This window comes from Ranitomeya variabilis, chromosome 2 (assembly GCF_051348905.1).
Source record: "Ranitomeya variabilis isolate aRanVar5 chromosome 2, aRanVar5.hap1, whole genome shotgun sequence".
Classification (NCBI taxonomy): domain Eukaryota; kingdom Metazoa; phylum Chordata; class Amphibia; order Anura; family Dendrobatidae; genus Ranitomeya; species Ranitomeya variabilis.
The window spans coordinates 206,879,045-206,895,579 of NC_135233.1; the positions used below are offsets into that span (position 1 = coordinate 206,879,045).

Sequence of the window (16,535 nt, forward strand, 5' to 3'; positions counted from 1 at the left end):
AGATAGATAATAGATGATAGATATATAGATGGATAATAAATAGATGGATAGATCGATAGATAATAGATATATAGAAAGATAATAGATAGATGATAGATATTAGATAGATAATATATATATAGATAGATAATAGATGGATAGATCATAGATATAGATATATAGATAATAAATAGATGGATAGATCGATAGATAGATAATAGATATATAGATAGATGATAGATAATAGATAGATGATAGATATATAGATGAATAATAAATAGATGGATAGATCGATAGATAATAGATAGATTAGGCTGGGTTCACATTGCGTTCAGTGACTCCGTTAAATGGACTACGTTACACCGCGGCATAACGCGGTGTAACGTAGTCCGTTAACGCCGCCATTGAATGCAATGTCGGATGCATCGCTAGTGCACGCCCACAATGGGCGTGCGCTAGCGATGTGCCGTCATTGAGTGACAGACCCGAGACGCAGGCTGCAGCGTTTCCGGGTCCGTCACTGGTAGCGCAGATGGAACGTCGGCACTTGCGTTAACAGCAGCCCGTTAGCGTATGTGCTGAACTGGCTGCTATTAACACAATCTGAACCCAGCCTAATGGATTTATAGATAATAGATGATAGATAATAGATAGATTGATAATAGATGATAGATTTATTGATTGATTGATAGATGGATAGATAGATAATAGATACACAGGTCTGCGACTAAAAGGCTGTTTGATTATTTTCATCTAATTTCCATGTATTTTGGTGTGCTGAAAACAAAAAAAATATTGAAAAAAATCCTGGACGTCAGGATTTGCCACAAAATGCAAAATTCTCTTTAAATTAAGTATATTTTTCCAATTTTTGGTATTTTTATCTTGGGGTTTTGAAAGTCAAAATTACTATTAATTAATTCACATCAATGCATTGAAGATATACAATGCCAAAAAATATAACTTTCAAAGAAAAGAACTTTCAGAGTGAGCTAATGAAACCAGCATCAACATGTTGCAAGCTGAACGAGCAGGCTCTGACATGCCCGGGCTTGATTCAATTGTTTTATCTTGGTTCTCGCCTGTTCACACTTTTTCATCTCAGTTCATGTTAGCTCGTCATATTCAGCCGTGTTTCCCAAAATTAGCATTATGGCTCAGCGGGAGTGTATTAATTCGCCTGACAGTTTCTGTTACATTTGTGGTGAATATCCTCAAAAAGAAGGGCGGTTTGCCTTTAAAGTGGTCGTAGAGAAATTTTTAGGCAATAACAAAGACCCTGACTACAAAAAAATCGTTGGCCGAATGCTGAAAGCATTTCCAGCTTTAGGTTGCCTGATGAGTTTGAAAGGGCATTTCCTCCATTCCCACCTTATCAACTTTCCTGAAAATTTGGGAGCTGTGAGTGAAGAGCAAGGTGAACGATTCCACCAGGACATTAAAGGGAACCTGTCACCACGTTTTTGGAAGATGGGATAAAAATAGCGTTAAATAGGGGCAGAGGTGGGCGTTACATTAGTGTGTGTGTTATGCGTTTATTACCCACCTAAGTTGCCGAAATAACTTTGCAAAGTCTCCGTTTTCGCCTGTCAATCAGGCTGGTCAGGTCACATGGGCGTGGTGTCTTCACCCAGATTTGGCGTAGTTTTCCGTTGGTGGCGTAGTGGTGTGCGCATGCCCAAAGTCCGGAATCCTCTTCCAGGGGATTTAAAATAGCGCGGTGTTCGTTATTGCATTGGTGATCGGTGGGCGCGGCCATCTTCCTTTGGCCGCGCGTGCGCAGAAGCGGCGCTCTGCTGGCCGCGGCTTCAGGAAAATGGCCGCGGGATGCCGCGCGTGCGCAGATGGATATCGCGGCGGCCATTTTCCTGAAGCCGCGGCCAGCAGAGCGCCGCTTCTGCGCACGCGCGGCCAAAGGAAGATGGCCGCGCCCACCGATCACCAATGCAATAACGAACACCGCGCTATTTTAAATCCCCTGGAAGAGGATTCCGGACTTTGGGCATGCGCACACCACTACGCCACCAACGGAAAACTACGCCAAATCTGGGGGAAGACAACGCCCATGCGACCTGACCAGCCTGATTGACAGGCGAAAACGGAGACTTTGCAAAGTTATTTCGGCAACTTAGGTGGGTAATAAACGCATAACACACACACTAATGTAACGCCCACCTCTGCCCCTATTTAACGCTATTTTTATCCCATCTTCCAAAAACGTGGTGACAGGTTCCCTTTAAAGAGATGGAAAGAAGATACCAGGGAAGACCGAGCATTACAATGATGGCAGACTACTGTTGGAGGCTTCAAAGAGACATTCCAGATGCTACTCACAAGCGTAAATGGACCAGGAGAAGCCTCACAGGGAAGAAGAATTGATTTTAGTGTGTTTGTGAGCTCATTGCAGTTAAAAAATGATTTTCATGAAACATTTGTAATAAAACATTAACCCCTTCCCGACATGTGACGGAATAGTACGTCACATGTCGGGACCCCCGCTTTGATGTGCGCTCCGGCGGTGAGCGCACATCAAAGTCGCGACATGTCAGCTGTTTTTTACAGCTGACATGTGCGCGCAATAGCGGCGGGTGAAATCGCGATCACCCGCCGCTATTAACTAGTTAAATGCCGCTGTCAAATGCAGACAGCGGCATTTAACTACCGCATCCGGCCGTGCGGCCGGATATGAGCGCATCGCCGACCCCCGTCACATGATCGGGGGTCGGCGATGCTCCTCCATTGTAACCATAGAGGTCCTTGAGACCTCTATGGTTACTGATTGCCGGTGGCTGTGAGCGCCCCCCTGTGGTCGGCGCTCACAGCACACCTGCATTTTAGCTACATAACAGCGATCTGATGATCGCTGTTATGTAGCAGAGCCGATCGGGCTGTGCCTGCTTCTAGCCTCCCATGGAGGCTATAGAAGCATGGCAAAAGTAAAAAAAAAAAGTTTTTAAAAATGTGAAAAAAATAAAAAATATATAAAAGTTTAAATCACCCCCCTTTCGCCCCAATCAAAATAAATCAATAAAAAAAAACCCCAACCTACACATATTTGGTATCGCCGCGTTCAGAATCGCCCGATCTATCAATAAAAAAAAAGCATTAACCTGATCGCTAAATGGCGTAATGAGAAAAAAATTCGAAACGCCAGATTTACGTTTTTTTGGTCGCCACGACATTGCATTAAAATGCAATAACGGGCGATCAAAAGAACGTATCTACACCAAAATGCTATCATTAAAAACGCCAGCTCGGCACGCAAAAAATAAGCCCTCACCTGACCCCAGATCACGAAAAATGGAGACGCTACGAGTATCGGAAAATGGCGCAATTTTGTTTTGTTTTGTTTTTTGCAAAGTTTGGAATTTTTTTTCACCACTTAGGTGAAAAATAACCTAGTCATGTTAGGTGTCTATGAACTCGTAGTGACCTGGAGAATCATAATGGCAGGTCAGTTTTAGCATTTAGTGAACCTAGCAAAATAGGCAAGCAAAAAACAAGTGTGGGATTGCACTTTTTTTGCAATTTCACTGCACTTGGAATTTTTTTCCCGTTTTCTAGTACACGACATGCTAAAACCAATGATGTCGTTCAAAAGTACAACTCGTCCCGCAAAAAATAAGCCCTCACATGGCCAAATTGACGGAAAAATAAAAAAGTTATGGCTCTGGGAAGGATGGGAGCGAAAAACTAAAACGGAAAAACGGAAAAAGCTCCGGGGGTGAAGGGGTTAATTTTATGAGTCTGTTTTCATTTATTTTGAGGTATTGTCTTATTTAACATAGTTACTTAAATTGTCAGAAAAGGTGATGTCCTATGACAAAACGGAGGTCATTTTCGGATTCAGCGCACTTAAAAACTAAGATTACGTGGAATAACCAAAACAGCTCTTGAGAAAAAATTTTTTGTAGACCTGTGATTCATAAGAAAGCTGTAGCGGTGCATCGCTTAAACAATGCATAGAGGAAGAGTCGTGGAAAGTACAGAAATAAACCATGTGGTCGGGGTAGACAATGAATAAGTCAGTGCTCACACTGCCGTCGCCGATTCCTGGTGAATAGATTACCTGCTGGATCGTTCCGCTCTCGGTCCTTTATGCCGTTGACAGGTCCACGTCTGTGCTCATTCATTTATGGCACAAGTGTAATGTACATGGTTCGGAAAGTTAAAGGGAACTTGTCAGACAATTTATGGTGCCCATCAGGAGTACAGGGTGAGAGGAAGATGAAGAAACTGAGCTCTGTGAGATCTAAGCAGATGAGTTTTTGACTCTGTATTTTCTTACTTAATTGGTAAGCTTTTGATGTTGCATATTTTCTGCACCAAATACTCATCGTGGGAACACGGCCTTAAATGTTCGGAGGGTGGAAGTTTAACTATATGTGTCCGATCGCAGACAGCGCAGTGGGGAGAGGCTCCTTCTGCAGATAACTTTTTTTTTTTTATACAGTCATAGGTTTGCGAGAGGGAAAGATTGAGCTCGAGACATCTAGAAAATTGCCATAAATATTTCAACCTTTTGATTGCAATTTTTGCATTTAGGCATAGTAAGATTGAAGGACAGGAGGGGATCAGATTGTTATTGTTTGTGTATTTTATATTTATTTGAGCATCAGTTCTTGTAAGTAACGCTGTGCTGTCTCGGCTGTGTCCACTTCTTACGTTCGGAGATGAAAACTGCTGTCTGGTTGGGTGTCGGACCCCCAGCAATGATCGGATATTCATCATTGATTGTAGATATCAGTCATCGTTATCATAATCCTGAACAATAGTTTTAGCTGGTTGGTACTATGGATAATAAGTGAAAATCCCTGTCGTTTAAGTAATTCCACTCTCTTGTTCATTTGCAGATATGTTCCCAGCTGAGTGATCGACTAGAGAAGCAGCAGTCGGCAAACAAAGCCGAAATTGAGAAAATCCGGGTACGTTCAGACTGACTGAAGCTTGGGTAATGGCTGTCAGATATTGGAGCATTTCATTGTGTGCATTTCTCTAATATATTTTCATTAGTATAATTGTTTTGCCTGTAATAAAACATACTGCCGCATGTTACAGAGCTTCTTTTTTTTTTTTTATAGAACTCTCTACCTATGCCACTTGAACTTGAGACCTCAATAAAAAGCCTTCAATAGTCTCTAGGTGGGCTGTATGGGCAGTTGTCTAGAGTCACCATTCTTGGTCATCAACCTTGTGTTTGGAGAACACTTTTTAATACCTTTCTAGTTGGCGGTGAAATCAGTTGTCCCAACTCAAAACCGGGGCTTTAAAATAACCCAACGGAATAGAGCGGTGGCCGTGCATTAGCCTCCATTGCTCGATTCATCAACTAATGGGGGCATTTTAGAGCCCTGTTTTGAGAGTCAGTAATTCCCACAGTCAGCAAGTTGTTATTTTCTAGCCTTCTAGCATTTTTTTTTTTTTTTTAACCAAACTGGGTTGCCTGGCTGTTTAAAAAACAGGAAAAATTAAAATAGGCAACACTCATCTGTTTAATCCCCTGGCGATCAAGCACCAATCCTGCAAGCCTTGACATTTTGACTGACAGCCGGCTCAGCACTGATACACTGCATCCTGAGCTGTCAGTCAAAAGTGCCGGAGTGTGCTTACAGCCGCCGGCTTTCAGTCATAGAGGAGTGCCCAGAGCATCATACTATGACTGAAAGCCAGCGGCTCCTGGGAAGAATAAAAATAACTTTCTCCTGGGTGCCGCACTTTCAGTTCGGTGTTCAGGCACCTTCATAATGCTATTAACCACCTGCAGTTTAACCTTGTGTCTGCAGGTTAATAGCGTTATTTGACCTTTAAAATGACTAATATTTATTTAATATTGGAATATTTAGAAATGTTTACTTTTGCAAAGCAAAAAATATATAAAAGCTCCAGCGGTGTGAAACAAATATTGACTTCAATGCTATTAAAACCATAGCGTTTTACAGTATATTTGTAAAATATGGATAGCGGAAAACCTCACGTCGAGAGAATGATGGAAGTGTCCAGTGTTGTCCCTTTCAGTCCGGCGGTGGATAGGAAAGGTTGGGGAAGCATGGCGCTCTACAGTAACGTCTATAGACAGTTATGGAAACAGCCGTTTGTTCGGCATCTTTTCAGGTGTTGTTCTTTCCTCATATAATGGGTTAGATGTATTGGTTTTGAGAAGCAACATTTATTTATCAGATTCCCATAATCATTTTCTGCTTTTGACCACTTAGCAAAAGGTTGACGGTTGTGAACGCTGCCGAGAGTTCTTCAACACAGAAGGAAGAGTGAAGTTGGTCAGCACCAAGAAGGAGAACTCCGCAGAGGAGGACACTGATGAAGAGAAGGAGACTCTTAAAAACCAGTTACGGGAAATGGAGCTAGAATTGGCTCAGACTAAACTTCAGCTGGTAGAAGCCGAGTGTAAGATACAGGTAAACCATCAGTCACAAATCTTATCTGTACAGGTAAAAAAAAAGAAAGCATTGACAACTATTAATAGTGGACACCAGTCTGACAATCTTAGAGCACTGTCGGAAGATTGAATTCTACTAAATCCGAAAGTGTACCCGTATTTTATTTTTTCTCCAACGCCTCATTGGGGGACACAGGACCATGGGTGTTATGCTGCTGCCACTAGGAGGACACTAAGTAAACAGAAAGATTAACTCCTCCTCTGCAGTATTCAGTACACCCCTTCACTGGCTACAATTCGACCAGTTCTTGCTTAGTGTCTGTAGGAGGCACTTGGGTCTTTTTTTCAGACCCCAATTTTCTTACTATAATTTTTATTTTTCCGTAAATTTTTGTTTTTTATTCAACGGATTGAAGGGGGTGACGGATCCCTTTTATAGGGCCCGCTCTCCCCCGAACCAGCAACAGGCGAGCACGGCGAGTATACCTCCCCGTCCCTCTCCTGCGACGCTGGAGCACGCCAATTCTTTTCTGGGGTGACAGTCTGCCATCTTTGGTCCCGATCTCCCTTCCCCCTACAAGACGGCGAGTACATAGAGCCTGCTTTACTGTACATCTCCGGGGGCCTGACATACAAGGCCCACTTTACACGGCGTTGCACAAAGGGGAACGTACCAGTTCCAGAAGAGGATCCGAGGATGGATGGAGCGCGCAGGGACAGGGGGACCTGCATCGGCAGCCATGGAGGCCGCACTGTGAGTACACAGGAGTTCCTCCTGCGCTCCGGATCTCTTGCGGCCGCCGCCGCCGCGCGTCGTCGGGCAGGCCGGAAATTTAGCCCCTGGCTTTTCAGCCGGAGTAGGCCGCAGTGGTCCCTATCTTGCGGCAGAGTCCCCGGGGAGAGACTGCGGCGGTTAGCGTCGCTCTGTTGCGGCCGCCGCGCATCGCAGGTCAGGCTGAAAATTTAGCCCCCGGCTTTTCAGCCGGAGTAGGCCGCAGTGAGCAGATCCCTCCCACGGCCGTAACCCCGCCCCATATATCGGCGCTTCTCGTCTGGGATGAGAAGCGCCCTGCAGATCTCGGGGGCCATATTGTTCCCTCTCCCTGCAAGGAGCCCACGTGTCCACAGCACTCCAGAGAACCGCCACGGCTAATTCCTCCCCGGGGACACAGGCATGGGTAAGCTGCTTCAAGAAAGCTTAACCCCTTCCCTGCGTATACTGCCCCGCTCTGTCTCTAAAGACACTATGTCTCAATCCAAGGAGACTAAAACTGGTAACAAGAAGCACACAGTATTTTTCACTGTATGTGCCACTTGCAATGCGGCCCTGCCCCGAACTCACACTAGTCCTTTGTGTGCGGATTGTGTCCCGGCCTCTGTGCAGCCGATACCGCCGCCGTTGCCGATGACGACGACCCTGTGGAGCCTAGTTTCCCTGAGTGGGCAGCTTCTCTGACACGTTCTATGGATTTACTAGTTAGGGCGGTTGATTCCCTCCAGGGCCCCCCTTCAGGTCAGCCCGCGATGGATTCGGGCGACGGTACGGATCCGTCCACCAGCAGGGGGCGTACTCTATCTCTTCCTTCTCGGGGTTCCAGAAAACGGGTCCATGTTCCATCCCCTGACCACGGGCCAGTTGGTTTTTCAGCGTCTGCGACTGCCGCTTCCCGGTCCCCTTCTCCAGACAACCCGAATGATTCTGAATGAGTCCGACGATTCCTACGTTCAGGATTTCTCCCCCTCTCAAGAGACACTCGACTCTCTCAAAGAGGCGGTTAACCAGACCCTGAAGGTGAACGAGGAATCCGTACCTACCCCCGAACACATGGTGTCGTTCAAAAAGACTAAACGTGTCCAAAAGTTTTTTGTCACTCATCCTGAGTTCAAGGAAATTGTACAAAAACATAGGGATCGTCCCGATAAACGCTTCATGGGTCAAAAGGCCATAGAGGCCAAATATCCTTTTTCTCAGGACCTAATCAAGGACTGGCTGCAGTCCCCCTCAGCCGACCCTGCTGTGTCACACCTCGCTTCCAAAACCATCCTATCTCTGTCAGACGGCTCCTCTGTTAAGAACCCCTCTGACTGCCAGATTGATTATCTGGCTCACTCTGTCTTCGAGGTCACAGGAGCCTCCCTCTTCCCATCCTTCGCTGCCTCCTGGGTGGCTAAGGCTATGGTCGCTTGGGCCGAGTCGCTTTCCACGACCATGCAAGTTAGAGACTTGCCTCCAGAAGCGGTCAACCTGGCTAACCAGATAGCCCAGGCTGGGGACTTCGTAGTCAATGCCTCAATAGACGCAGCCAATTGCGCGGCACAGGCATCCGCAAATGCAATCTCCATTAGAAGAGCCCTGTGGCTCAGGGATTGGCGAGCAGATTCGGCCTCCAAGCGCTCTGTGACATCTCTGCCCTACCAGTCTGGTCGTTTGTTTGGAGAAAAGCTAGACCAAATGATCTCGGATGCCACCGGGGGGAAAAGTAAATTTCTTCCCCAACAAATTCAGATTTCGGCCTTTTCGTAACAATACCAACTGGTCTTCCACTCCCTCTACCTCCGCATCAGCGCAAGGCCCGCGCAGTGGCCGAGGCTCCCAGGTCTCTTACAGACCTAACCGTAATTGGAAACCCAGACCGAGACCACCCGGGTCTAAGGGATCCACATCCCATAGATCCTCTACGCAATGACTCCTTGCGGCTTCCGGGGGGCACCAACAGGGTAGGAGGGCGTTTACTTTTGTTCTGCCAGGCCTGGCTCTCAGTCGTTACCGATGAATGGGTCAGGGAACTGGTATCCACCGGATACAAAATAGAATTTTCTTCCTTCCCCCCCTTCCCGACGCGCTTCTTCCAGTCTTGCCCTCCAAAATCAAAGTCAACAGCTCTTCTTCAGGCCATACGGGCACTTCAAGGGGACGGAGTCATCATTCCGGTTCCCCTAGACCAAAGGTTCAAAGGGTTCTACTCGAACCTATTCGTGGTCCCAAAGAAGGACGGATCGCTCCGTCCGATCCTGGACCTAAAACTACTAAACAAATTTGTAAAAATCCGTCACTTCAGGATGGAATCCCTCCGATCTGTGGTCGCGTCCATGGAAAAAGGAGAATTCCTGGCGTCCATAGACATCAATGATGCTTACCTCCACATCCCAATTTTTCCTCCGCATCAACAGTTCATCCGCTTCGCATGTCGCGGAGAGCACTTCCAATTTGTGGCCTTGCCTTTCGGTCTCGCCACCGCTCCCAGGGTCTTCACAAAGTTCATGGTGGCTGCCATGGCCATTCTTCATTCCAGGGGAGTGGTGGTACTTCCGTACCTGGACGACCTACTGATAAAAGGTTCTTCTTACCCAGCCTGCGTAGAGTCCGTCACTCTCATGGTGGATACTCTTTCTCGCCTGGGTTGGAAGAAAAACTTCGAGAAATCCTCTCCGATTCCGGCTCAGCGGATCTCTTTTCTGGGGATGACTCTGGATACTTCCCGCGGTCTGGTCATCCTTCCTCAAGACAAGGCCTTGGCCTTGCAGCAGGGAGCTCAGAGTCTTTCCCGTCCAGTCTCCCACTCCATCCGATTCAGCATGCGCGTTCTCGGGCAGATGGTAGCTGCCATGGAAGCGGTTCCATTTGCGCAATTTTACCTCCGTCCTCTCCAGCATGCGCTACTGTCTGCGTGGGACGGCAATCCGTCCTCCCTCGACCGCCGCTCCTTCCTGCCCCCACGGGTCAGAAAGACCCTCAGGTGGTGGACGTTGAAGTCCTCCCTAACCCAGGGAAGATCTTTTCTCCCTGTGCAGTGGCTGGTGGTGACCACCGATGCCAGCCTCATAGGCTGGGGGGCGGTTTTCAACCACCACACAGCTCAGGGGCAGTGGTCCGCTCGAGAGTCTCGCCTTCCCATCAAGCTCCTGGAGATACGAGCTATCAGACTAGCATTGTTCCAGTTTCACCACCTTCTGGCGAGTCACCCAGTCAGAATTCAATCCGACAACGCCACGGCCGTGGCGTACATCAACCGTCAAGGGGGAACCCGCAGCAAGACGGCTATGCTCGAGGTGTCACACATCCTGCACTGGGCGGAATCCAATCATTCGCCCATCTCGGCGATCCACATTCCAGGGGTGGAGAATTGGGCGGCGGACTTCCTCAGCCGCCAGGGCCTTGCCTCGGGCGAGTGGTCCCTTCACCCGGAGGTCTTCCAGCAGATTTGTCTTCGCTGTGGGACCCCGGATGTGGATCTCATGGCATCCAGGTTGAACAACAAGGTCCCACAGTTCTTTGCTCGGTCACTCGACCCACGGGCCATCGGAGCAGACGCCCTGGTCTTGCCTTGGCACCAGTTCCGCCTCACGTACATTTTCCCCCCTCTTCCCCTGCTACCGAGGGTCATCAAGATTATCAGGGCAGAGGGGGTACCAGTGATTCTCCTCGCACCGGACTGGCCGCGCCGGGCATGGTACGCGGAACTGGTTCAGCTGGTCGCCGACGTCCCCTGGCGTCTTCCAGATCGCGTGGATCTTCTCACAGGGCCCGAATTACCACCAGAACTCAGGGGCCCTGTCTTTGATGGCCTGGCTGTTGAATCCTGGATTCTAGGCCAAGCGGGTTTCACTCCCAAGGTGTCTTCCACCATGATCAGGGCTAGGAAACCTGTTTCCATGCGCAGTTACCACCGTACCTGGTGAATATTTTTCTCATGGTGCGACACACTGAGGCGATCTCCTCTGGTATTTTCTATCCCTACCATACTGGAGTTTCTTCAGTCTGGCCTAGAGTCGGGACTTGCCCTTAGCTCTCTAAAGGGTCAGGTTTCGGCATTGTCAGTCCTTTTCCAGCGTAAGATTGCCAATAGGTTGCCGGTGAAGACTTTTTTCCAGGGAGTCTCCCATGTGGCGCCTCCCTACAAAATGCCCTTGGATCCGTGGGATCTTAATTTAGTTCTCGGAGCTCTCCAGGAGACTCCCTTCGAACCGCTACAGGACATTTCCCTGACCTTCCTCTCCTGGAAGGTAGTTTTCCTAGTGGCCATTACGTCCATCAGATGGGTTTCGGAGTTGGCTGCACTCTCCTGCCGCCCTCCGTTTCTAAATTTTCATCCGGACAAGGCAGTATTGAGGACCTCTCCCGCTTTACTGTCCAAGGTCGTATCTTCTTTCCACCTCAATGAGGAGATTGTTCTGCCTTCGTTCTGTCTGGCACCAGTCCATCGCATTGAAAAGGCTCTGCATACTCTTGATGTGGTAAGGGCTCTTCGTCGGTACGTCTCGCGGACGGCTCCCTTCCGAACGTCGGATGTCCTGTTTGTACTTCCAGAGGGGCCAAGGAAGGGTTCTCCCGCTTCCAATGCTACTCTAGCTAAATGGATTCGTTCGGCCATTGAAGAATCCTATCGTGCCAAAGGCGTTCCTATCCCAGCTGGGATCAAGGCCCATTCTACCCGGTCGGTGGGCGCCTCGTGGGCCGTTCGGCACCAGGCGTCAGCACTGCAGGTCTGCAAGGCTGCGACATGGTCCAGTTTGCACACTTTTATCAAGCATTACCACATCCATTCTCTCTCTTCTGCAGACGCCGCCCTTGGCTGGTGCATTCTGCAAGCGGCAGTTCCTTAGCCGCAAGCCAGTGGTACATGGGGTATTAGCATATTGCTCCCCACCCAGGGACTGCTTTTGTATGTCCCATGGTCCTGTGTCCCCCAATGAGGCGTAGGAGAAAAGGAGATTTTTGTGTACTCACCGTAAAATCTTTTTCTCCGAGCCAATCATTGGGGGACACAGCACCCACCCTGTTAGCCTTGTTTGGCTTGTTGTTACTTCCTTGGTTTTGACATAGTTTGTCATTTGTTCATGCTCCTACTGCTTTACTACCGAACTGGTTGAATTGTAGCCAGTGAAGGGGTGTATACTGCAGAGGAGGAGTTAATCTTTCTGTTTACTTAGTGTCCTCCTAGTGGCAGCAGCATAACACCCATGGTCCTGTGTCCCCCAATGATTGGCTCGGAGAAAAAGATTTTACGGTGAGTACACAAAAATCTCCTTTTCTCGTTTTGTTTCTCCATAAATCAATAGCAAATATGGTGAATATATGGAACTTTGTTAGATATTCTATGCGAGAAATCTGCTTCTTTCTCCTTCTCGACTGATCTTTCATTCTCAATTCATGGGTAAAAACGATCTACAGTGAATACAGCCTTTCCCCTTATTGACATGGGAGAAGACAGTTGGTGCTCATAAAGTTCTATGGAAAACTGTAACTCCTCCCCCCTCCTTCCCATAGACTCTTCTAAGCACCAATTGTCATCTCTTATTTCAGAAATGGGAACTTTTTTTTTTTTTTTACTAAATACAGATTTTAGCCAGAGTGAAATATCAGTTCAGGAGGAAAGAGAATCAGATTTCTTAAATAAAAATTAAAATAAGGGTTACTCGTAAGAGCTCAACTTCTGCTTTGCATATGGATCTGTTTTTCTTTTGATCACTATACATATGTGCTAAAAGTTGGCTGATTTTGGCCGGATCATGCAGCAGGTACAGTAGAGAGGGACTCCAAGTTTTGCCCCAACATCTGCTATAAAGTCACATTCTGGAGACCACCATACACCATAGATTTGTTATACTTCATATTGATTTATCCTTTGCTCAGCCAAGTGTTAAAGGGAATCTATCCGCAGCTTTTTGCTGTGTAATATGATAGCCACATTACATAGACACAGGGACCCTGATTCCAGTGAAGTGTTACTAACTGGTCTGTGTTTTGCCGTTTCAATAAAATCAGTGTTTTACCAGCAGGAGATTATCACTGCAGGACTAGGTGTCTCATGCCACCTGGTCCAACCAACGCCCCCAGCATGGATTGGTAGCTTTCCAGGTACATTCTATATTGACACAAAGCAACCAATCAGTGGTGTGGGCGGGGTTATACACAGCTCAGCATTCTGAGGTCTGCTAGATCTGCAGCAGAGAAAACTGTGATTGTATCACACCTGCTGCATCAGGTAAACTAAGTGACACATCGCCGGAATCGGGGTAGCTGTCCCTACATTATGCTGCTGTCTGCATTTAAAGAGAATCTGTCAGCAGGTTTTTGCTATATAATCTGTCAGACAAATGCCTCCCCTTGGGTCAGTAGCTATTTTATGGATATCTGCCACCTTTACACTTTCTTAATGGGCTTTACATGGTTCTCTTTCAGGATCTGGAGCATCATCTCGGTCTTGCCCTAAATGAAGTGCAAGCGGCAAAAAAGACCTGGTTCAACAGGACCATCAGCTCCATAAAAACCGCCACCGGCGTGCAAGGAAAAGAGACCTCTTAACACCCCAACTCTTGTACAAATAATCAAGTCTATATGAAAACATGATACCTTCTGTTGCCTTCCTTGGCCAGATATTTTGGTTTGCCTGTATGTAAGAGGACCAGGAGTGCAGCATGGCAGGACGGTAGTAAGTCGGTGCTTGTCAGATTAATGTACGATTAGGCATCTCTGGCCCCCTATTAACACCTACAGAGATCACGTATTAAAAATCATGAAACTAGCCGGAAAAAGAGGAGAGCGAAGAAAACAAAAAAATAGCACCTAGCTTTCCATAATTCCTACGACGCACCATGGGTTCAGTTTTGCCCTTTTTAACTCTTTGATGACGGGGAATTGTTTTTTAAGGTAACAAGTAATCATTAGGGCCTTACGTGAAGACGTACGATAACGATGCTTACAATGAAGCCGCTGGGCACTCCGACGCACCTTCCTATTGTCTGATCATGAGCTGGTGGGTCAGTGCCCTGGCCATGAACAGCGGTGGTCCCTCGTCACCCAACGTAATAGAGTTACCAAAATCTTAGGCTTCACACTACTGCAACACAGGTTTTTTTTTTCTTTTTCTTACATCCTAAGATGGTGTGTTATTACTTATAGCCTAAACTGCATTGAGAAATACTGTATTTTGAGCTGCTGTAGGTCAAACACAAGGCGGGAGGTGAACATGCCTTCAACAAGAAATGCACAGCCAATTTTTTTTTTCCCGGCCCTTGATATTAAATAATATGGCCATGGAACAATGGCAAGTCGCTTACTGAAACAGTAGAGATTGCTAGGTGAGACCGAAATATGCGATAAGGAGACAAAAATGGGGCCTCTCATGCTGCCAACCTGGCATCTAGAGCCGTTGACTGTTATCTCTGTGCCCTCCATCATGCTGAGACGTTAAGAACTTAAGACCATGTTGGTTGGTATGTTGTCCTTTTTTTTTTTTTTGGTAGTGGCCAATGCCAGTCTGCGGCCGCTAAGCACTGTCAGTCAGTACTGCACAGCGTTTTTATGTGTTAAGCACCCAAGTCTTGGAGAAGATCCACCAATGTGGAATCACGATCAACGAGAAGCAGTCAAGTGTCCTGAGAGAGCCTATTCTCCGGGCACGTTACGGCACTGAATGGGACCTTCGCTTTCATTGACTAACCCCGGGATTAAAGCACGTGTCCTCGTCTTGGCGATGTTCCTTCATTTCGGATCTCACTGCTTCTGTTCTAGAATTTGAATCTAACCCGTTAACTCTCCGTTGACCCTTGTCTTGTCCGGGGCTGACGGTTCATCCATCGCACGACAATTCATCTAAAAGGAGCAAAGGACTAACGTCAAGATCCGTTGATGGACACCAAACTTCTATCCCATCTCCAGCAGTTTTTCAGAAGACTGATCTACCTTTTTTTCTTTTTTTTCTCCCACCCAACTTTAGAGGGGTTTTCTGAAATTGTTCCACTACTAGGGCTAGTATACGGCAGTATGAGATCTGCACTTTAGGTGCTAAACACAAAGCACGCGTCATTCCTTTCTGGAGTTCCTGGTGTCGTGTAGAATTCAGATGTAGACTGGCTGTTTTGCACCTTTTTTTTATAATTTATACTTGTTTTTGTTTTGTTTTTTTTCTTGCAAATGTTGCATCAGTGATAAAGTTGTTACGTGTAAGCGGGTTACACTAAGAGGCACTGGTTTGTGTACATATACAGTATATAAAAAGTTTGGTTTATTTTGTATATCTACTCTTTTTTTGTTTTCTTAGGTCCCGTACTAACGCTAGCTACTGTAAAAGTTATATATCGGAATCCTAACACAATCTGCTAAAGATTTCTCTTTCCCATATCTGCTACAAATGTCCTTTATTGTTTTAAACATAAGAAGATTGCTGTTCTTATTTTGACCGTGTGCTAATAGTGCTGGTGTAGGTGCGGTGTGTAAACCCAATCAACTCAAATATAAAGTACTATTAAATTTCACCACTGAGCAGTCGATTTCATTGTACTGACTACAACCTCCCTGTGTGATCCTATGGAAAACGCTTATTCATACACACAAATGACTAGAAAAGGGGACCGTCCATGATGATTCTAGTCCCAATCATGATTTGCTACTTTTGTTTTTTTTTTGTACACCAAATTTTTTTAGATGGGTTAATTAAATTTTTTTTTTTTCGTTGCACAGACAAAAAATGCTTTGTATTTTTCACTTTGACTTTTCTTCGCAATTTTTAGCTAAAAAAAAGTAGCACATTTCATAAAATGTTGCAAAATAAAATTGCACTAAAGTTTCTGGCTTTCATAAAATGACTTCAGGGAAAGATGGAAGTACAGTTTTGGGTCATACCAAAGCAGCTGGAAGCCCAAAACAACGCCAACCGTGATAAACTTAAAAATAATAATAGATAAAGACATATAAAATAGACTTAAAAAGGGGACAAATGGAAAGATGAATATGGGAGAAACAAAAACACCTATTAGGCTGTGTAGGTTTTTTTTTTCCCTATACATCCAGTGTTTTACCAGCAGGAGATTATCACTGCAGGACTAGGTATCCTGTACCTCCTGGTCCAACCACACCCCCAGCACTGATTAGCAACTTTCTGTCAATATACAGTGTACACAGAAGCTGCCAATCAGTGATGTGGGCGGGGTTATATACAGCTCAGCATTTGAGCTCTGCTAGATCTGCAGCAGAGAATACTGTGATTGTATCACAACTGCTGCACTCAGTAAAACTGACTCATGGCTGAAATTGGGGTCTCCGTCCCTACATCATGCTGCTGTCAGATTATATATTGAAAATGTGACAACAGATTACTGTATTCCCCCTCAATAAAGAAAAAAGTTAAATAAAAGCAGCATGTACTCCACTCTGGTGGCA

At 46.2% G+C, this 16,535-nt stretch overlaps 1 protein-coding gene across 5 annotated transcripts in view; it reads left to right on the top strand.

Moving 5' to 3' along the window:
• RABGAP1 (RAB GTPase activating protein 1) overlaps positions 1–16,535 on the top strand; it is a 238,587-nt gene that overhangs the window by 156,584 nt on the left and 65,468 nt on the right. For 4 of the 5 annotated variants that reach the window (XM_077283511.1, XM_077283512.1, XM_077283514.1 and 1 more), the window contains exons 24-25: positions 4,833–4,904; positions 6,192–6,392. In XM_077283511.1, the coding sequence (XP_077139626.1) occupies positions 4,833–4,904; positions 6,192–6,392 (273 nt within the window). Of the gene's footprint in view, positions 1–4,832; positions 4,905–6,191; positions 6,393–13,556; positions 15,632–16,535 lie in introns of those variants that run through there. The other variant, XM_077283513.1, reaches the window with a different exon arrangement.